Source organism: Erythranthe guttata, chromosome 6, assembly GCF_056151865.1.
Source record: "Erythranthe guttata isolate IM_541 chromosome 6, IM_541, whole genome shotgun sequence".
NCBI classification, from domain to species: domain Eukaryota; kingdom Viridiplantae; phylum Streptophyta; class Magnoliopsida; order Lamiales; family Phrymaceae; genus Erythranthe; species Erythranthe guttata.
In genome coordinates, this window is record NC_142538.1 from 578,464 (window position 1) to 601,088 (window position 22,625).

At 34.9% G+C, this 22,625-nt stretch overlaps 5 protein-coding genes and 1 non-coding gene across 6 annotated transcripts; 5 read left to right on the top strand and 1 right to left on the bottom strand.

Annotated features, from left to right (window-relative positions):
- The first annotated feature begins 864 nt into the window (after positions 1-864).
- Positions 865-4,684, top strand: TIP (TCV-interacting protein). The gene is made up of 6 exons (XM_012988148.2): positions 865-1,640; positions 2,157-2,437; positions 2,733-3,059; positions 3,188-3,538; positions 3,656-4,126; positions 4,217-4,684. The coding sequence occupies exons 1-6, from the start codon at positions 1,475-1,477 to the stop codon at positions 4,424-4,426; spliced, it is 1,806 nt and encodes a 601-aa protein (XP_012843602.2). The 5' UTR covers positions 865-1,474; the 3' UTR covers positions 4,427-4,684.
- Positions 4,685-5,132: 448 nt separating this feature from the next.
- Positions 5,133-5,219, bottom strand: TRNAM-CAU (transfer RNA methionine (anticodon CAU)). Its single transcript is given in 2 exon segments — positions 5,133-5,168; positions 5,182-5,219. It is a non-coding gene; the product is annotated as a tRNA-Met (tRNA).
- Positions 5,220-5,253: 34 nt separating this feature from the next.
- ILL3 (IAA-leucine-resistant (ILR1)-like 3) lies at positions 5,254-7,499 on the top strand. Its single transcript, XM_088819190.1, has 5 exons — positions 5,254-5,752; positions 5,912-6,037; positions 6,313-6,627; positions 6,712-6,840; positions 6,922-7,499. The coding sequence occupies exons 1-5, from the start codon at positions 5,387-5,389 to the stop codon at positions 7,309-7,311; spliced, it is 1,326 nt and encodes a 441-aa protein (XP_088675316.1). The 5' UTR covers positions 5,254-5,386; the 3' UTR covers positions 7,312-7,499.
- A 1,623-nt stretch (positions 7,500-9,122) lies between these two features.
- On the top strand, positions 9,123-11,069 carry LOC105963687 (Heavy metal transport/detoxification superfamily protein). The gene is made up of 5 exons (XM_088819191.1): positions 9,123-9,542; positions 9,660-9,849; positions 9,943-10,115; positions 10,190-10,280; positions 10,379-11,069. Exons 1-5 carry the CDS (start codon positions 9,522-9,524, stop codon positions 10,828-10,830), a joined length of 927 nt encoding a protein of 308 aa, XP_088675317.1. The 5' UTR covers positions 9,123-9,521; the 3' UTR covers positions 10,831-11,069.
- Positions 11,070-12,553: 1,484 nt separating this feature from the next.
- Positions 12,554-13,669, top strand: LOC148769859 (Heavy metal transport/detoxification superfamily protein). The gene is made up of 2 exons (XM_088818882.1): positions 12,554-12,744; positions 13,072-13,669. Exons 1-2 carry the CDS (start codon positions 12,621-12,623, stop codon positions 13,422-13,424), a joined length of 477 nt encoding a protein of 158 aa, XP_088675008.1. The 5' UTR covers positions 12,554-12,620; the 3' UTR covers positions 13,425-13,669.
- A 3,809-nt stretch (positions 13,670-17,478) lies between these two features.
- On the top strand, positions 17,479-22,335 carry LOC105963677 (uncharacterized). The gene is made up of 6 exons (XM_012988115.2): positions 17,479-17,688; positions 17,882-18,560; positions 19,278-20,764; positions 20,974-21,159; positions 21,269-21,446; positions 21,519-22,335. Exons 2-6 carry the CDS (start codon positions 17,906-17,908, stop codon positions 22,127-22,129), a joined length of 3,117 nt encoding a protein of 1,038 aa, XP_012843569.2. The 5' UTR covers positions 17,479-17,688; positions 17,882-17,905; the 3' UTR covers positions 22,130-22,335.
- Positions 22,336-22,625: the final 290 nt, after the last annotated feature.

The window sequence follows — 22,625 nt, forward strand, 5'->3', positions numbered from 1 at the left end:
TTGAAGAAAAGATAATGAATATTATCACATTGCAAACAAACAAAACATTCATAAATATCCTAGCATTATTAATATATCCTTAAGCAAAAGTAGTGGGTGTCCATCAATGTTAGCTGACTTTCTTTAAAAAATAAATAAATAAATATCTTCAAATTGTTAATTATTGAATTGTGACCTTTTGAGATATTATTGGGGGTTATTGCTCAACACCCTTTTCAAAAGTGAATGGTCTTGCTTTACCAATCACTTGTTAATTGCTACATAAAAGCTTTTGCATATGCTTAAAAGACACTAATTAACATGGTGCTATGATAAGCTTATAAGCTGTTAAAAAAACTTTTACAATGTTTAAGAGCTTATAAGCTCTTTCAGAATGTTCGGATTTGATATTTTTTGGAGGAATTATTATTATTATTATTATTATTATTATTATTATTATTATTATTATTATAATATTTCTTTAATAGGCTTTTGAAAAGGGGTTTGTTTTCTTGTCATGGGCTATTTGGGCCTCTTGGGCCAAAACTTAAGTAGCCCCATCACTTGTAAGTTGTAACAAGATTACAAGTGTCTCACTTTTATTCCCCTAACTAATGTTTTTTTAAATTAATGTATTTTAATAAATTATTAGGGAGCCCAGCACTATATATATATATATATATATGTAATAAATAAAATTTTAATGGACCAAAACGTACAGAAAAAAAAAATATTATCGGTCCTGAAAGTCATTGACTTATTCGCCATCTATACACCCTCTTTCACATTGCACAATGGAATTGCCAAATTTTGTTTTGATGCAATAACAATTAATAGCAATTCTTGAAATAAATATTTTAATTAATTTTGAATAATTATTTTTGTGTAAACAGCATTGAATATATTATCCTCATTGTAATAATCGGAAACAAAAATTAATTTCACTGTTTAGCCAAAAAAACAACCATTAACGTCATTCATTGGGCCCCACACGTAAAGATGTCATAATATTGTCCACGTGGCACTCCATCATTGGTGGAATGACAGTAGTCCCACCCCGCCGTGCTTCTAGCTTGCTCGTTACGACTTGACCAATTACCAAATATACCCCTTCTGGAAAACCAATAAATAAATGTGTATGATTACATTTATATTAATAATGTTGAGTAATTTGCCAGGAAATAAATATTGGCAAATGAAGGAATATTATTCGCCATCAGTGGCAAAAAAGACATTTCACCGCATCACACGGCAAAAACACTGATAATATTGTGAACGCGGGCGGGCCCAGTCATCTTCACCTTCTCAGAAATTTCCCCTTCTCACTTTCTCTCTCTAAAAATAATATTGTGTCCGGAAACCCCACTGGATTTCACTGAATCTCATCCCTCTTTGCGCTAGGGTTTCATCTCTTATAAATCCACTTTTCTTTTTAATTGCTCTCTAATTTTTTTTTTACCCTTTCGAACTTTTTCACCTCTGAAGTATTGGATCAATGACTGTGCTTCCGGCGAAGGCTTTACCGGTGGGTTACCGATTTCGGCCAACTGATGAGGAGCTGATCGATCACTATTTAAGGCTTAAAATCAATAGGCATGACAAAGACGTTAGTGTTATTCGTGAAATTGATGTTTGTAAATGGGAGCCCTGGGATTTGCCTGGTATTTTTTCTCAATTTTTGTTTTTTTCTTCTGAGATTTTTGTCGTAAAAGTTTTTTTTTTTTTTGAAATTAGATTTCTGTTTCTTTTTTTTTTTTAATATACTTTGATTGAGAAGAAATTATCTTCATCGGTTTTTTTTTTTTGAGGAATTTACCTTTTTTATGAGCTGTAGAAATAGGATCATGGATTGTTATGTTAAGACCGGGTGGATCTGAACTCTCTTAGGGTTTATCTGTAAATGTAGCATATCATTAACAATTGATTTTATTGTCTTACAACGAGCATTCGTTCGCTGATATTATTTATTATGAATTATTTCGATATGCAAGCTACTTTGGATATGAGATGATGTGGTGATCATTAGTTGTAAGCTTAATCAAAGAGCGTATTTATCTTGTTATAAATTATCTACTAATTGTTAATTAATTGTTACTTCCAGTTTGTGGATTTTGAAAGCTGGACTTTTGTATTAACTTACAGATGTTGATGAATTTTTATCTATCTACATTTTGCAGATATGTCCGTGATAGAATCTTTTGACAACGAATGGTTCTTCTTCTGCCCGAAGGATCGGAAATATCAAAATGGCCAGAGATTGAACCGAGCAACAGAAAAAGGTTATTGGAAAGCAACTGGTAAAGATAGGAACATAACTTCCCGAAAGGGAGCAAAAATTGGGATGAAAAAGACTTTAGTCTTCTACACTGGTCGTGCTCCAGATGGCAAGAGAACTAACTGGGTGATACACGAGTATCGTGCTACTGATAAGTCTCTGGATGGCACCCATCCTGGTCAGGTTGGAACTTCAACATATACTCCTTTGATTTTCGTCGTAGGGTGTTAGATACCGTTTTACACTTCGTGTTGATTTGTCTGTGGTCATAGTAATATTTTCCTTTTTTTGTGAACTGTTTGCAAATTTCGTTGCCTTATGAAACTGAACAATATCTGCTACATGTGGATTTGTTATGGAAGTTAGCAGCTTTAATTAAACTAGTGGCATTTCATGAAGAAGTGGTAGCTTGAAACAATATAATAAGCTTTGGGCTCTTCCTTTTTCAAATTGATAATGTGATGATTTATCTTACTAGGGGGCCTTTGTGCTGTTGCGGCTGTTTAGAAAGGCAGAGCTGAAACAAGATGAGATTGCTGAAAGCTCAAATATCAATGAAGCTGAAGAGATTGTCTCGTCTCCCACCGTTGTTAAATTTTCTGTGGAAGATGAAAAATCGGAATCACTAACTCCCTCTTCTACTGTCATGCCTGAAGTACAACCTTCGAGTGCCGAAAGCTGTCCAACTCCAACTTTAAGTTTTGAGAATTATTTAGCTGACACTCCTTTACCCATTGATGAGCAGAGTGATAATTGGATTGCTGATGAGATGGACGTAAACGCACTCGACACAACATATATTCTTGTGAGTGAAAGAACTCAACCTTATTTCATGGCAGTGTTTTCTATGCTTCTGTTATATTGTCTGTTTAGTTTTTATCTTTTTTCTCTACTTATTTATGTTCTTTCTTGTACTTATTTTTATTTATTCAGCCTAACCCAGAGCTGGAGAAATTGTTGCAAGATTTTTGTCCCCCACCGCAACAGACATCAGACAGTAAAATTTTCTCCCCGTTGCACTCACAGATGCAATCAGAGCTTGGAAATCCTTACTTTTATAACAGCTTTACTGGTGACATCAGCAATGAACAACATAATATCCCTTTGCAATATGGAACAAATGCATCCGATATTAATGAGTTCTTGAACTCAGTTCTTATCGATCCAGAGGAGCAGAATGTTGGTGACATCTACTCTACATCATCTCTTGATAATCGCATGCTGCAATGGGTAAAGGAAAGTAACTCTTGCAGTGAATCAGAGAGCGAGGTGTCCCAAAGACAGGTAAATGGAATTCATTTCATTCGTTTCGCTGCAGTCAGCCTTGTTTTAGTCTTTCAAAGTTTGATATTCCTTTGTACGCTAAAAACTTAACCCTTGCGATATTACGGTTTAATCTAGGTCGATCAAATTATGTTGCAATCTGAGTGGATTGGAGAAAATACGAAGCAAGAGTTTCCTTTCCAGAGTGAAGTTACATCTGAAATGGCATATGTTGGACAAATGGCTCACAATTCTCATGTTAGCAATGACTACGGCAATAGAAATTTGGCTTTTGCACATAACAGTTACAGTGTACCAAATGATTTCACGGCTAATTCTGGTGGCAATCAGATGTTCAACCTGTCCAATATTGAAGAAGGTGGTGCTTACTTCTCTCCCATGGTGGGAGACGCCACTTCTGGAACAGGAATTATTATTAAGACTCGTCAAATTCCAGATCAAACCGATGCCCAAAATCCTGCAAATCATGGAACTGCACCTAGAAGAATTCGCCTCCAGAAGAAATTTCAAGTAGGTCCAGTTCAGTGCCGCATGCCTAGTGAGTCAACCGAGCGTAAAATTGTCCACGAAGGAGAGTTGACTACTCAGGTGAGAGAGATGTCTTTGCTGTCTAACTTTACCGATATTAACGTGCGCCTTCTTTACGGGTTCTAAATATTGCAAGTTTGGTTTCTGCAGGATGAAAAGGCAACTAATATAGATACTGTGGATGAAGTGAAGGAATCAACTTCTGATGAAGCAAATAAAGATGTGCAGGCTCATGTCAGCACACGTTTGAAGGAACCTGAAACTGTTACTTTTGTTAGGTCTCGTATTATGCCAAAGGGACTTGTGGCAGTTAGTCTCGTTGTCGTGCTTGTTGCTATATGGGGGTATTATGTATTTTGACTAGAACTAATTAGAAAGAAAGGTACCCTTTTTTGTATAGGTCTCGAGTGTTTATGGTTTTTAAAGTGGATAGGTTTAACATTGGCCCGTGAATTTGCTTTTTTCGAATTTAGGCCTGTTGGATGTTATGGATATATATGTGTATTATTCAAGAGCAGATTCGTTTCTGTACATACTATGTAATTTATATGGAGTTTCGGTGACTGATTAGGGTGTCTATGTATCGACTTTTATAGAGTTTTAAAGTGTTGATCCTCATTGTGAATGTTTTTTCCGCAACATTTCCACATTGCAAATGGTTTCTTATTGTTATTTTTGTAGAACAATAACGAAATGAATTCTTGTGGAGTGTAAAAACATTTTCATCACATCATCTCTAATAACGAAATGAATGACGATTTTTTTTTTGTAAGGGTAATTTAAATAGTGGAACGACTTTTGATGATGAGGATTAGTCATTGAAGAATGGCAGAAACAAAAGGATGATTGATTTAATGTATATTTAGTTGCAATTTTGTGGCTAATGAAACAAATTCACCAATTCGATTCGTTCACTTTTAAGTCTATTTTCTTGATGAATTCTTTGGGCTGTTGATCCAATTATGTTGGATTTTGGGTCCAATGGATTATTTATTCCATTCCATTAACTAATTTAACCTTTAGAAAAAATTAAAAGGAAAATATGTAGACACAAAAAAAAAAGAAATGGGGTGAGAGAGGCTCGAACTCTCGACCTCAGGATTACTCTGCAAAGCTATGAGACCTACGCGCTAGCCAACTGCGCCACCACCCCTTTGATGTTTGATCTAATTTGGACACTATAATTTCGCATGACATTTCCAGCAAGAAGAAAGTATTCTTGTTCATCGAAATTTGAACGGATTTCACAAATCTTTTTGCATAGATCAACCCACAAATTTATTAAACAACATACAAGTGATTCCCACCAGAACAAGAAAAATGCGTCAAAATTCCAACTTGTTAGCCGTTTTCGTTACGCTGATCACTTGTACAGCAGCAGCAGCAGCAGCAGCTTATACTCTAAGTAAAGGGACAAATAGCAACGACCAAGAATATGCAAAACAGATTCTTAGGTCAGCCCAGAAAGAAAAAGACTGGTTAGTATCAATCAGAAGGAAAATCCACGAAAACCCAGAACTCAGATTCCACGAATTCAACACCAGTGCCCTAATTCGGAACCAACTCGACCAACTCGGCATTTCTTACGAATACCCTTTTGCTAAAACGGGTTTGGTTGCTCAAATTGGGTCGGGTCTTCCACCCATCGTTGCTCTACGTGCTGATATGGACGCTCTCCCCTTGCAGGCAAGTCTTGGGAATTTCCTGCTTCCAATTTTTTCTTTTATTGATCCATATTTGAACTCAATTGCTCTGTATTGTGATAATCAAGAAGTATTTTTTAGGTCTGCAAATAAAAGCTCGAATTTTTATTTATATATATATTGAATTTGTGTGTTTGAATAGGAATTAGTGGAGTGGGAGCACAAAAGCAAAGTGGAGGGAGTAATGCATGGATGTGGGCACGATGCTCATACTACTATGCTTCTTGGTGCTGCTAAATTACTCAATCAAAGGAAGCACAACCTTACGGTTCGGTTTCGATTCCGATAAATTCTACGACATTGTCGATTTTTTTCTATGAAATCAATTCAAAAGCGATCGATCTTTGATATTTGACGTTGATTATGATTTAACGTTGTAATTTGGAATCTTGGGAATTCTACTTGTACTTGTGTTCTGAGGATTCATTTAATTTGTAGAGAAAATTTTCGTTCGTCTCTAAATATTTGCGGTTTCGGAACAATAAACTTGACTGATTTTTTTGTTATTTGTTTGGTTCGATAAATTGTATCGAATGGGAAAAGGGAACCGTAAGACTCGTGTTTCAACCGGCTGAAGAAGGAGGTGCAGGGGCATCTCATATGATAAAAGAAGGTGCTCTCGGTAATTCCGAAGCAATATTCGGTATGCATATTGATTATGAAGAACCTACCGGAACTATTTCCACTATTAGTGGACCAATTTTAGCTGCTGTTTGCTTCTTCGAAGCCAAAATATTCGGTAAAGGCGGCCATGCTGCAGAACCCCACAACACCATCGATCCGATTGTCGCCGCTTCTTTCGCAATCTTGTCTTTGCAAAACCTCGTTTCGAGAGAAGTTGACCCTCTGCATAGTCAAGTGTGCCTCATACAATCTAACTCGAGTTTCCTAGCAAAAAAAAAAAAAAAAAAGACTAAGGATCATTTGTGTTTGTGATTGCAGGTGCTTTCTGTTACGTATGTCCGAGGTGGGACCGCGTCGAACGTAATACCGGACTATGTCGAACTAGGTGGCACTCTCCGAAGCCTTACAACTAAAGGGTTACTTCAACTTCAACACAGGGTCAAAGAGGTAAATTTTCATGCATTCCTTTAGAATATAAACACACGAACGACATGAGACGTTTGATTTCGGTGCAAATTGTATGTATAGGTAATTGAAGGGCAGGCAAGCGTGCACAAATGCAAAGCGTACGTGAGTATGAAAGAAGACGAATACCCCTCGTATCCAGCTTGTGTGAACGACAAACGATTAAACGAGCACGTGAAAAAAGTGGGGGGGCTATTGCTCGATCCCGATAACGTAAAGGAGGCAAAAATGGTGATGGCTGGTGAAGATTTTGCGTTCTATCAAGAAGTGATTCCGGGTATTATGTTCAGCATCGGGATCAGAAACGAGAGAATAGGTTCGGTGCACTCTCCTCATTCGCCGTATTTCTTTCTCGATGAAGACGTTCTTCCTATTGGGGCTGCATTGCACACTGCTCTTGCTGAGTTTTATCTGAGAGGACAAATTTCTGGTGGTCTTGATTTTGATAGTTAGGGTTTTGTGTTTGTTTATTAATTAATTAATGAATTAGTTAATTAGCACTGTTTTATGGTGTATTTGATATAAATACATGGAGATCCATAATGCTTACTCTGTTACATTAATTGCATTCAACTACATATAAAACTTGTTACATATTTGTAGAATGCAGTTTTTTATTATTATTTTTTTTCCCTCTTTAATTTGTGTCCTGGTATATATATTTATTTATTTATTTTGACTCCAAGATTCAAAGAAAAGACCACCTGAAAATAGATTTGACTCCCAAATCCCAATTCTCTCTCTCTCTCTCTCTCTCTCTCTCTCTCTCTCTCTCTCTCTCTCTCTCTCTCTAGATCTAGAGAGAGAGAGAGGAAGCACTTCCACTATTTTCACTTTTGGAGACACATGTACTTTGTCTAAAGTTCACATTCCAGTTGGAAAAGCAAGGCATATGAAAATTTTCAAGCACCAAAAAAAAAAGAGAAGTAATTTTGAACATTATATATATTAAAGTAAATAATGATTAATAATGTAGAATGAGGAGATAGATTAATTAAAGGTGGAAAATATGTCCCTTTATAGATAGATAAAGTTAAGAAGCAAAATGGGTGGTTGAGCTTTTGTAGCCACAGACATAAAGCCACTGTATCTAACCATAACCAGCTTTTCTACTAATGACGGTTAATTAGAATCTATTAATCTTGATTAAGAACAATATGCTTTTTGTAGAAATTTAAAAGATCATTAGGGTAGTCTTTAATTTTAGGAGGTGGAAACGTTAGCTGGTTATCTACATATGCTGACTCATTTCCACGCTAGAAAAAAACACAAACTTGTCAGCATTTGTACAAATTAGATGTCACACTATTTAACAAAACTGACAAACTGGGCTATCAAAATTCAGCTTTCAATTTTACCATAAGAAACTATAGTTAGGTAAGGTAGCTCATCCAATAATTTATCAAAATTCCGCTTTCATAATTCAGATACTGCATTTTCGCACAAAACAATTAATTTCAGTTCGTCTTCGTTTATCATCGTATGATTCAAAATCTACATGTGGGATTTGCTTGATTATACATGAATATACAAGCATTTGAAACGCATTTTTCATTTCCAAAAAAAGAAGAAAGAAAAAAAAAAAGATGAAGAAGAAATAGTACTAGAATTTTTATTTATTTTAATTTTCGAAATGCCAAAGATGTGAGATAAAACAAACCATGTGAGACCAAGTAGTTCGTTACACGCAATTCACGAGCCCTTTAATTTTGGCTTCCCCCAAGTTTAATTAGTCTTTTTTAATCTTTTGATCAACTTCCAAAAGTTAATTTTTTTACCTTACAAAAAAGTGAAAAACAAAGCAAGAATTGAATGAGTGGCTATGCATCAAGAACGCGTAACAAATGAATCCCCCTTGTCCTTAATTAATTACCGGGTGCAAATTTAGACCGGATGACCTGTTTTAATAGAAAAATTGGATGCCATAGAATGATTGACACGTGGATAGTTTAAATAAAAATATAATTAAGATTCTAATAATTGGAAAAAAAGAAACAGAAAAAAGAAAAGAGAAAAAACCCGGCACAACCCGTAACCCGTCTAACCCTAATTATAATAGCGTGATTTATTAAGAGTCATGTCAAAAGATTAGTGGAATCCGATTTATATTAAATATCGGCTGATCCGCTCAGAATTTAATCTCTTAATTACCTAATTAATGACATTTCTTAATTAGGTATTTGTGATTAATTTAGGTTACAAGAGTGACACTAGCCAAACTCACTTTCTTCAAACCTAAGCCACTCATCTTATTTCACCTTTCCACATTTTAAATCACACACCAAACTAATTAACCTACATATATGTGACTGTCAAAATTCTCATTCTCCAACTAATCACATTATTTAATTAACATCACACAAATAAAATTAAAAAATAAATAAATGAATATAATTAATAATGTATTATTAAGAGTAAGAGGACCTCTCTGCATGTGCTCCCCAATCACATAGTCCTGCTTTAAATAAAATAATCCACACCGTCCATTCCTTTACACCCTCCAATATAAATTCCTCAAATTCTCTCCAATTAATACCCCTCCCTCCCTCCCTCTTTTATTTCTTGTCAGAGATCAATTTCTGCTAATCCTTTTCTTTTTAGTACTAATCGGCATTTAAATATTCTAAGCGGTCGATCGAGGTTAATTAATCACGTACATCGCAATGGGTGAAGAAGCTAAAAAGGTTGGTTAAGTTAGTGTTTTTCATTATTGCATGAAAAATAATGGTAACAATAATAACCTAATCATGTAATGTAATTTGATTTTCGTTAATTTTTTTTTTTTTTTAAATTAATTTTAGCCGCATGAAGAGAAAAAGGAAGAAGAGGCGAAGAAAGAGGAGAGCACTATTGCCGAAGAAAAGAAAGAAGAGAAAGCAGACGAGACTAAGAAAGAAGAACCGAAACCACCGTCGCCTTTCGTTTTGTTTATGGACTTGCATTGTGTGGGATGTGCAAAGAAGATTGAGAGGTCCATTCTTAAGATTAGAGGTTTGTTATGTTTGTTTTTATAATTTTAATTAATTATATATAATTATTCTTCATAATTAATTACGATAATCGAAGTTTAATTTAATTAATTAGGAGTGGAGGGAGTGTCGTTCGACATGAAGAAGAATGAGGTGACTATAAAAGGAGTTGTGGAGCCACAAGCTGTGTGTAACAGAATCATGAAGAAAACTAAGAGAAGTGCTAAAGTTTTGTCTCCTTTGCCTGTAGCTGAAGGTGAACCTTTGCCTGAAGTTGTTGCCTCACAGGTATTATTACTTATTTGAAGGACTAATTTGCAATTTATTTATTATACCTGCTAAATTGCATTTACTTGATGCAGGTTAGTGGATTAGCTACTGTGGAGCTTAACGTGAACATGCATTGTGAGGCCTGTGCGCAACAGCTCAAAAAGAAAATACTTAAAATGAAAGGTAAATAAATTAAGTGCTGTTTATGTAATTTCACACATTTGCAGGGGCTAAAGGGTAAATAATAACTTTTATTTATTTATTGGCGTAAATAACTGCAGGAGTTAGTACTGTAGAGACGGAATTAAGTTCCAGTAAAGTCACGGTGACGGGAACAATGGACGCCGATATGCTCGTGGAATACGTGTACCGGCGTACGAGAAAGCAGGCGAAGATTGTGCCGCAGCCGGAACCGGAGAAGCCGCCGGAGGAGGAGGAGAAAAAGGAAGAAAAATCAGATGCTGATGCTGCTGCTGAAGAAGCGAAGCCGACCGAAGGGAAGAAAGAGGACGGCGAGGGTAAAGAGCCGCCGCCGGAGGAGGAGAAGAAAGACGACGGCGGAGCGGCGGCGGAGGAAGGCGGTGATGCGAAAGAAGAGGTGAAGATTTCGGAGGAGCAATCGATGCATAAAATGATGTACCACCATTATTATCAGCCTGTTTATATGATTGAAAGAATTCCGGCGCCGCAGCTTTTCTCCGACGAAAACCCTAATGCGTGTACCGTTATGTAAAAAATGAAAAATGAAAATTAAAAATTTATATTGCTAATTATTTGATCAATATATTATTAATTTGATCAATATAATGATTAATGCAATACTATCTTATTTCTCATTATATAAAATTAGTATATCATTATATTATTAATTAATTTCAACTATTTCTTATTTTTTGTTCTTTGCTTGTAATGTCGATTAAGTATATCATTATCATGTATATAATGCACTAAACTATGATTTAAAATTTTGAATTATAATCTTAAATTAATTTTTTTAAAGTGAGAATATTAATGGAACTTATACACACGTGTTTAGTTAGTGTAGCGCCTAACATAACGAATTGAGGCGTGGCTTATTCAATTTTATGCTAAAAAAGGTTAGTTTATGTAACCAATTGGTTGTGTCATTTATTATTTAAAACCAATAGAGTTCAATAAATTTCATACACGAATTAAATGTGACAAACTTGTTTGATGCCTAGCCAAATAAATGTTTTGTAAAAATAAACAACCTACTTTGGGTCTATTTATAATTAGGTTAGCAGTGTAATTTAATTAGTATATAACTCTGATGAAGTTAAGTAGCCTTCTCTTTTGTTTTGGCCTTCAGACGACGACCCAATATAGAAAAAAACTGGTAGTGGACCAATTAAATCGATCCAATTAGATATATTATAATTAAAAAGATAGAAAATAAATAAAACAAAAAATAATAATGGTATACATATTTTTTAATCAAGCAATCGAGTACCATATTCCATAATTATTTTTGAAATAATTGTAATAAAGTTAGGTGTGATGCAATTGCATGTCACATGGCAGAGTAGTAGACGATGTGTTAAGTTTTGGAATTTGTGGGGGTGGAGAATCAAACGGGTCCAGTCCGACCCATTTACCCAAAATGGGTTCCACGTGGTAGGACCCGTTTCTCCCTAACTTCTTTTTCCTTTTAATTAATAATTTAATGACATCCGACTCATCATCCCATTTCTATTGGACCAATCAGAATTTGTTGTTTAATAAATTTACTATTAAATATTAAATTATCAATTAATCACTAAATAAGTAACAGATCTATTAATAAATCATGTGGAATGAGTTAGATAGGAAAGTTGGAGCTCTCAGAATTATCAGGTGATTAGTGTTAGTATTAATCATGGCACCAAGATTATTAAACATTAAACATTCAATTAGTGAGAATAATTTAGTAGCAATACTACTTTATAGTATTAAATTTAGTTTATCAAGGTTTAATTAATCTACTTTGTTGGGCGCCGCAAGGCTAATCTAAAAGCTTGGAAATAAATTGTTCTATAAGTTTTAGGATAGTTAAAAGTTTTAAGGATAATTAATTAGAAACATACATACATGATACATTAAAATTAGGTAACATAAACAAATTAATTAAACTCCTAATAAACATGAATTATTCATCAACTTGGTTGCTAAGAAAAATAGCCCACATGGCCACAAATTCCAATTCATCAATTTATTTTTTGACTAGGCAAACAGAAATGATGACGTACACACATGCAGCTTTACAATTGTGTGAGTCACTCTTTAATTTACTTTTCTCAGAAATCTCCAAAATTAGGCTAAGTGTGGATAATGGGGTTTATCTAATTCTTGAAAAGCAGACACATGCATGCAGATTCCCTTCCCTCTAAAAAGAAGATGCATTATATTTTATATATAGGCACTTTATTATATTGTTGTATGTATAGGTTATATATATATATAGGGTTCAAATTGCAGCAAGTTATAGCAAACATTATTACAAGCTGCGGTAATATATATTATACAATGGCTAATAATGATGAACTGCAAATCAAGAAGAATGTAGAGGCACAATTTGTTGAAATGATGGTTCCTTTGTACTCTTATGGATGTGCTAACAAAATCAAGAAGGCTTTGGCAAATGTCAAAGGTAATTAATTTACTTTTGATTTTTTTTTATAATTAAAAATAAATAAATAAAATTGCATGTAAACTGGATATATATCTCACTTGATTGATTAATATTTGTCCGAATACAATCGTCATTAATTACATTATTTGCAATTAATATGTTACGTTTCTTGATCATTTATCGTAACATGGTATTGGGCCAACTGTATTTTCTTCAATGGCCCAAACGATAATAACAAATTGGGCTTAAATTACGATTTTAATTAATTTCCAAATATTTTTTAAATGTGATGGATTTTGCAATGATTTAATTTAGTGATGTAGTATAACGTTTAATTATTTGTAGGAATATACTCGGTGAATGTGGATTTGCAACAACAAAAGGTGACAGTATGGGGAATATGCGACAAGTACGACGTCGTCTCAATTGTGAAGAACAAGAGGAAACGGGCTCGTTTATGGGATTCGGATCAAGATCATTGCAATCAAAATCAGTTAGTTGATCAAGAATTGTACTCCTTGCCTTCGTCGCCACCGCAATCTTCTTCTAATTATTCACTGCCTAAGATGACGTCATCTTCTCGCTATTTTGCGTTAATCAAAGATCGATCTTTGAGCTTAAATTTGTCCACGACAAAGTATAAAGCTTTAAATTGGAAATCTTTGAAGAGAGTGTTTACCAGATCAAACTCGTTTTGAAACCGGGGAAAAGTTAACGCAATTGAGAAGTATACTGAATTGTACGAGTACTTTTTCTTGACCGTAGCAAAATAATGATCATAAGAGCCGTTTTCCTTTACATTAATTGACAGATCGATCCAATTAGGGTCAAACCCAATTGGTCTTACTCTTCGATTTCTTCAAAAAAACTCGTACCAATAGAGTTGATCATTTGTTATTTTTCTTTGAATTTATAGCAATTAGCAAATGTTGGTTAGTAAAAATCCATAAAAGCCTAACTTTTTTGAGCTTATAACTCACAATTCAAAATTCGGTACTTAATCCACAGAAGAAGTCTTTGAATTAGGATGTTTCAAAAAAAAAAAAAAAAAGAATTAGGAAGTTGTCGGCAAAGAAAACACGTTTTTCCATTTTTTCTTTTTTCTGAAATGACAATTATCTATTCAACCTAACTTAGTTTTGTAAATATTTAAAATGGCGTCAATTATAACAATTTCAGAGCAACAAGTTACACGCTTAATGAAGCTGGAAAAACGTGTCTTATCAATTGAATTATTATTGTTTTATTTACTAATCTAGTATAAATAATAGTAGTAGCAGTAGTAGTATTAGTAGGTGTCACGTCACATTTCAAAATTTAAATTAATACCAAATTGAAGTCATACTTCATTTTTGTATTCGAGCATGCTGGACAAAAGAAAAAGGAAAATTCCCGAAATTAATTAATAAATAAATAAAATTCATCCACCTCACCTTCCTATATATATACACACACAAACACCTGCACAAAACTATCTTTAATTTATTTTCCCTGCATACCATATACATACAACATAGATACAAAATTTGTAGAGTGCAGTTTGTAGAGAGAGAAAGTGAAGTGAAAGAAAGAGAAAGATGATGAAATTGGGAATGATGGTTGAATTAATGGAAGAGTACAGTTTGATAATGGCAAGAATGAGAGAGCAGTTGTATTTTCAGATGCCGCGTCGTCGTCGTCGTCGTCTCGATTTTCACTTCTTCCGGACCCTTCATTCCGCTTCTACTTCCACTTCCGCCGATTCTTCTTCTTTCATTATGTATTTTTAATTTTTTTTGTTACACACCAAATACAATTTCTTCTTCTTCTTCTTCTTCTTCTTCTTCTTCTTCTATATACTGAATTTAATTTTTGAATATCATTTTTGTTGGTGTTTTACATTTCTTAATTCATTGCAAGTTTCGAAAATCGACCACAACAGGTTATCGATCAACTTTAAGTCAATAATTCAATCCAATTGCGAAATGTAGCTGGTTTATTCTCTACAACTATACATATAAGTTAAAAAAAATAAAATAACCCTACATATATATAAGTAATTATGCTTTTACTGCATGTCATGACATGCTTCCAACTAATTAATTGTACTTACTACCTAATTACGACAATAACGAATCAATCGTCGTTATCATAATACAAACATACAGATAACAGATATATTCAAAAAAAATCGCAATATCTAGTTATCAAACATATTATAATAAGGGCGAAGGGCAGATGGTCCGGAAAAATTGGACGCATCCATCTCCGGGGATCATAATAGCATTTCTTCTTGTTCGTTAGTACTATTAATATATATATATATATATATATATATATATATATATATATATATATATATATATAATTTAATTATATATTATACAGTAATTGATTTTAAAGTATATTGTATTTTGTTTGTTAATGTCAATGATTTGAGGATGCCCTATTCCTTGCAAACACACCATGTTACAATGTATCCCACACATCAATTCATACATGAAAACCTCATAAATGCCACATCTCATCATCACTTAATTAATATATATACTCCCTCGTCTCGTTATTTATTATTGCTTCCGAAAAACACGAAAATTCGCAATAAATTAAAATAATTTTTCATTATTTTTTTCGTCAAAGATGGTCTTCAATTTAGGTAATTATATTTTATTTTTTAACATATAAATATGTTTTTTTAATTTAATTAAATGTGTACCAAAAAATAATTTTAATTGAAAAATAATTTTAATTAATTTTGTTTTGTACTTGGGACTTGGGAGTAATTAAGAACCACTCATATGATTTGGGCTGGGTTCGATTCGAGCAGTATGTTAATAAATTGATTGGACCCATTTGGGTGGTTAAAAGAAAGTGGACCTAAAAAATATTGAATTTTAATTGAAAATAAAAAAGTAATTATATAGCCCAGTTGCTGTCACTCTAATGGGCCCACTTGGAATGGTGCCATGTCTCTATTGCGTGAGAGAGATAAAGGATATATGTTTTTTTTTTTTTTTTTATAATTAGTAAATATATAATCACAAAATAAACAAAATTATTGAAGAATCCAATTTATATTTAAGGGTAAATTACAGCCACACCCCTCAGGTAAGATGAAATAACTTTAAGGTCCCTGTGGTATCGGTAATTACACTCACCCCCCTGAAACATAGTTAGAAATTCTAATGGGATAATGCATTAGATACGTTATTCCGATAGGTTTCTAACGGACTATTAGTTTCAAAAAGTGGTAGAGACAACATAACGCTATGGGTGATTTAAGAAATGTTGGGGGAGCTATGTCACTCCCTAACTTTATTTTTTCTCCACCACTTACTAAAAGTAATAGTCCGTTAGAACTCAATTGGAGCAACGTATCTGATGCATTATCCCATTAGAGTTTATAACTATGTTTCAGGGGGGTGAGCGTAATTTTCGATACTACAGGGACCTTAAAGTTATTTTAGCATACCTCAGGGGTGTGAGTGCAATTTACCCTATATTTAAATTAAGACTAGTCAAATAATTTTATTATAAATATAAATATGAAGAGGGTCACGATCCAAAAAACATGCATCACTTTATTAACAATGAATTTGTCTGCAGATTTCCAAATATTATCCCGATTTTTCAGCGCAAATGCTCCTAATTAATTAAACCATACTCACATTTGTTTTCTTCTTAATTATGTACTTTTGACCTGGTACTCAAAATTGTAATCTATATACTATTTAGCGTATTACATTAATCTTTCCTTGCGCATGTCACGTAAAAGTTACTTACAATTTGCATAGAGTCGAGGTGGTTTACGAGTTCACCCGGCTTGTGAACTCGACAAGTTGACTCGATAAAAGCTTGAACTCGAGCTCGAGCCCAATTATAGTTATTCGACAGCTCGTGAGCGCCGAGCGGGCTACGAGTTTCTTATTTATATATTTATTTTATTTTATATATGATACAATATAATAATAATAATAATAATAATAATAATAATAATAATAATAATAATAATAATAATAATAATAATAATAATAATAATAATAATAATAATAATAATAATAATAATAATAATAATAATAATTATTATTATTATTATTATTATTATTATTATTATTATTATTATTATTATTATTATTATTATTATTATTATTATTATTATTATTATTATTATTATTAAAAAAAAAACACAACACATGTGATGAATGAATCATTAAAATATGATAAACTACTAAAACTTGTAGTGAGGAATCCTAATCCTTTTGGAACACAATCTTTTGATTTATATTGATGATGCTAATATGTAGCTCACTTAGGGTGGTGTAGAAAACGAATTGGGAGAGCAAAGCAGATCAGTAACTTGACAATTTGATAATCCTAGAATACATGAACTAAGTCGGGGTTGATCCGGTGGAAACCCCTCCGACGCTCAAGACGTGCTGATAGTAGAAATAGTCCAGAGAATACGTATTGTAGTATTGCTCAGTTAATAGGACGTACCTTATGGAATGAGTTCAAATGTGTATTTATAGCTTAGTTGAGATTGTCGGGTCCAAACCTTGTTTGAAGGTGATTGGGCCTCGGTGATAGTGGTATTCGATATTGGGCTCGTGGCCCAGTAGGTAAATAATTTATAGGCCCATTGTGTTGAGTCAATTAGACATATCATATATGGTGCTAATTTATAAGGTAATGCTTTTTGACTGGGGTTGAACAATTTTTTATTTGGATTTTGAAAAGAAAAACGTGTTGTTACTTGTTAGGGGCGTTTTTGATCAATTAGTTTTCGTGAGGCCCAAAACGAAGTTATTCCAAACTAGAAGGGCATCAAGTGAAATTCACATCGAGAAAAGGGAAAAGGAATGGAAAAAAGGAGACCCAGAATCGGCAGAAACACGAAGCGACGGCACACTTCGCTTTGAAGGAGAAGAAAAAAAAATTAGTCAATACAGAAGGGTTTCTCTCTCTCTTCCGTTTCCACTTCAGGTAAAATTCCGTTTTTTTCTTCCTGTTCATGTATTAATCCGGTCATGATTATCAACGATTATCCACTGTTTTTCCAGAATTATGTTGTATCGCTTCCGATCATTGATTTTCCGTATTTTTTTTTTCTCGAAATTCAATAAGCTATTATTCATCACCTCGTGTAATTTTTGTTTTTTTAATTTCGATTTATCAGTCAATTTTTTGAATTCGAGCAAGAATGATGGGTTTGGGGCCTATGGGTAGTGGAGCAGGTGGATATTCATCATCGTCGACCTCGAATTTATCAGCTCTGGCACCTCCGTTTACCGTTGATCGGTTTACCCCTAAACCTAATTCAAACCCTATGTTGCATTACTCCGACCCTTACGCTGTTGATTCCTTTAGCCACGAGTGGCAATATCCGATCCCTTCAGCCCCTACACCTGAATTGGCGATCGATTCCACTGGTTTAAGAAGCCCGCCTTTTTGTGACGATTATCAATTTTCGGCTTCTGCGACTATTAGCCCCTCCACTACCCCACATTGGCTTACTTTTGCTTCCAATACTGAAGCCTCGAACAGTGGATTTGCTTATGGTGGTGATGTGAAGCCGTATTACTCTCCGTATGCTCCTCCTTTGGTTGGAGAAGATAGTTTGTTGGTCAAGGATGAGAGGGCTCATTACAATGTGGTGCCTACTTCTGGACTGAATGTAACATCTCCGATTGATTATACGCAAAGCTTGTTTGATTTGGAGTGTGGACCTAGGTGGATAGATAGTTTGAGATTGGATGATGGGAAGCGGGCTAAGAGAGTGGGACTTGATGGAAGTTTCTCGTCTGAGAGAGCAAATGCTGGCGGATCAACTTCTTTCAAATATGAACTGAGCCTAGGTATGCCGTTTTATCTTTACTATAGCTTGGTCACTTAGATGATGTGTTCACTACACTTTGCTATTGTTGAGATATGACGCTAGAGATATTTTTGTTGGAGTGTTACACCGTTTTCCAGCCTTATGGTTGAAACTTGAAAGGCTTTTTCTATTAGAGTGAAGTTTTTTTCTAATGTGTCGACAGCAGTTCGTCTCCATTGTCTTCTTTTAACAATTTTTGACCAATTTAAGTAAGAATTAATTTTTTTTACTGTTCATCATTGATTCAGAACTAAGATTGGTATATTTTTTAATTGTTTTAGAATACCAGGCACATATTAAACTTGACATCTGTAATTTAAACTTTTTAGCTTTGTTTGATGGCCTTGTTCGTTGAACATTTAATAATAGTACTTTCGGAAATATACAACTTCTAATATGAGAGAGTTTAGTTGAATGGTGCACTATTTGTGATTTTTTATGTGTGGGGTATGCAATTAGAAGTTAGAGCACCCTGAACACGAATTTCCGGTAAAAGACTCAAAGTTTGATGCACAAGTTCGATCATTTTTTCTTGTAACATTTTATGTCCACTTGGGTTTCATGTTCATACGCACTTCCCCTTTCATCTCTACTTACCATGCGAGTGTGTGTGTGTGTGAGAGATAGAGAGAGGGTATCCATGTGTGGATGTGTCTAGGTCTGTATAGCTTACATAAATTGTTTCCCTGTCATCCAGGTGGGTGCCACACTGGAACCATGAAGAACACTAAAGAAGATTCTGGTATTTCATATCAAACATTCTTAAGTGGCAGGGAAGGTGCTAAACAAGTACAAGACAAGTCATGTCTGGAGCAAGATCTTAGCTTCTATCCATACGAAGCAAATAAGGTGCATATTCAGGCATCGAGTTCAACCTACCCAGAATCTTACTCACCAGTTTTATCCTGTGAAATGCACAGCAATTACTCAAACTACCAGATCTCACATAGTCCATTTGAAACGTGTGTTGACACGCCCCTTCCTGGTCCTGTGTCAGTAATAAGGTCTTCTCCTGCAGTGGTCATTAGGCCACCACCTGTTACCAATGGTAATTTGGGAAAAAGTGTTGTTTCTCGTAAACTTGATGGCAGAAGTGTCAATCTTGGAGGGATCCAAAGTTTAGATCTTAATAACTCCAATCCCTCAAAACGAAAGGATTCTGGCCTAAGACCAAGCTCGGAGACCCAAGAAGAATCATTTGAAGCAAACCTTTTCGACTTCCCTAAGCAAGGAAATGATATCAGCCCATCATCTTCAGTGAGAGAACTATCAAGCCCACTGCATTGTAGGGATACTTATGACCGCAACTTTAAAGCAAGATTTGTATCTCAATTACCGGATAGAGATCTCTTAGGTGGTTTTGCTGTGGCTTCTGATAATTTTCAAGTTATTGACTCCACTGAGGATTCTTCCGATTTCGTAGATCATCACAACCCAGCAGTGGATTCGCCTTGTTGGAGAGGAGCACCATCTTCTCAATTTTCACAATTTGATATTGAAACTGGCAACTCTAATAATGTCAGAAAGAAGTTGGATGAATTTTATGGATTTGATCATGAAGAGCATCAAAATCTCCAGTCAATAGTTGATTCAAGTGGAGTGTTTTCTGAAAAAGATGGTGAAGGTTACAATAACAATGAAAATCAATCTGGTGGATTTCATCCATGTTCAAGTAAAGAAGCGAGTTTACTTAATGATGCAAAAGGCAGAGTGTGGGTTTCAGCTATAAGTGGTGATGACCCTAATATGCCAAGAATAGGATCTGGCACTCTAAACAACTTGACGAGTGTTTTTCACATGAAAGTTTTGGACACTTCACAACTAATTGGTGAAGAGGGATCTGGGACGAGTCAGAATGATGTCTCTGAAGCTGGTGCCGTTGCAGTTCATGCGGCTGAGGAGGTTTTAGCTTCACCTGCTTCTCAAGAAGATGCCACTGAACCAGATCCAAAATTGGAAGTGCCAAAAATCATTAAGGCAATGCATAATCTTTCAGAGTTGCTTCTGTTTCATCTTTCAACTGATACCTGCTCTCTAGATGAAGAAAGTAGTGAGACTCTCAAGCACACAATGAACAACCTTGGTTCATCTTTGAGTGAAAAACTCAACTGTGCAACTAATCACACCGAACCAAAGAATCATGTTGGAAACACTTCTGACAAACTTGGAGAATCTCGTGATGTGGTATGCATCTTTCTGTACTTGTATAACTATGCAAAGGGCTGTTTATCTTATCCTTCTAGGGTTTGTAAGAGCACTTTCCATTGAGTGTCTTTAGCTTTGTCAACATTTTCCGCTTCTCCCCTCCTGGCTATGGCCAATGTCTGTACTGCCCTGTGGAGTTCGATATTTGATGTTTTAGATATTTTTCAGTAACTTGCTTTTTTTGTCAGTTTACAATTTCAGGAAATCCTAATATGGCCAATGAAGCTGCAAACCCTCACATCAAACTTGATTATCATCAGGTGCACGAGGGAGAGAGAAATTACAGCGTTCCTGGTAAGAAAGATGATAAATCACCGGCTTTTTCACCCTTGAGGGATGACTTAGACATAACAAGTGATGATGATATGACTAAGGTATGTGCTTTACTGGAAGTATTTATGCGAATGGGAAGATAATGAAATCTTGAACTGTGGCCATTTGGAAATATAGTATGTCATTCATCGGCTGTGTTCATTCTTACAGGCTATAAAAAAGGTGCTTGAGGAGAATTTTCACTTGAATAAAGATATGGACTCAGAAGCACTTCTTTTCAAGAGTTTGTGGCTCGATGCAGAAGCTAAGCTGTGTTCCATCACTTATAAAGCTCGCTTTGACAGAATGAAGATACTTATGGATGAAACTAAACTCAAGGCACAACAAGGTTAGGATTTGTATCATGATAGAACAGATTTGTATCAATGTGTTACCTAATCACGATCCTGAACTATTTCAGAAAACGAGAATATTGCACAAATGCTGTCAAAAGTCAGCATTTCAAAACCAACCTTGCAGAACGTTTCTTCTTTACCTGAGCAGGCTGAAGATGTCGAGACTTCAGTCATGGCCAGATTCAATATCTTGAAATCTCGAGAGGATAATCCAAAACCACTGATCATAGAAAAGGAACAGCAAAATGAGTTGGTTGATGGTGAGCACGAAGGTACTATTATGGCCAGATTCAATATCCTGAAATCACGCAAGGAGAGCTGCTCAAAATCGAGTAGTAATATCAAAGAAGAACAAGACTCCAAGATGATTGAAGGTGAGAACTGCTTTGGATCATACATGAGAGGCCAGACAGAAGATGAAACAACCTTAAATGTGACAGTGAAACCACCACCTCATTTCCTGCAGCGAACTGGCAGCCTTCAGAGCGAAGGCAAATTTAGCTGTGGATATGAAACTCTTGATGAATTTCATCTCTCTGTGAGGAATGATCCGATAATCGATCCATTCAAGAAAAACAGGATGGTTGATCAAATTAACTCTGCTTGGCCGGATAGTTCTTCCTCTTCAGACTGGGAACATGTGATGAAAGATGAACTTTCGTGGAAGAATTCGTGAACGATGATGAATCGTGTTTTTTGAGGTTGCTGCAAAAACTGTGAAATAATCTCTCTTTTTTGTGAATAAAAATGCTTCTTCTTGCTAATCCTAATGTCTTGTTAGTAAAACGTTGGCTTGTGAATATCTATTTTTCCTGTAAAAATCAAGATCGTATGCGCACTTTGTTACCAAGTAATTTTAGGAATTTGTGAACTTGTTTCTAATTTGTTGGGTTGGCATTTTCAATTTTACATGGTAATTTTGTTTCTTTTCTTTTTCAAATGTTGATGGTTGAAAATATAAATTACTCTGTGGTTTTACGCGGAGGTGTTTAAGAAGCAATGCCCTATTCGGCGTCAAGGGATTGCGGATCTTAGTTCTGATGAACTGTAGCCCGGCCCGTTTTGACAACAGCTATTACGCCGACGTTTTAATGAACAGGGGTTTGTTTACCTCGGACACTCACCACAAGCCCTAATTCTATTGCTCAAGTCCAGGAATATGCAATTGACAA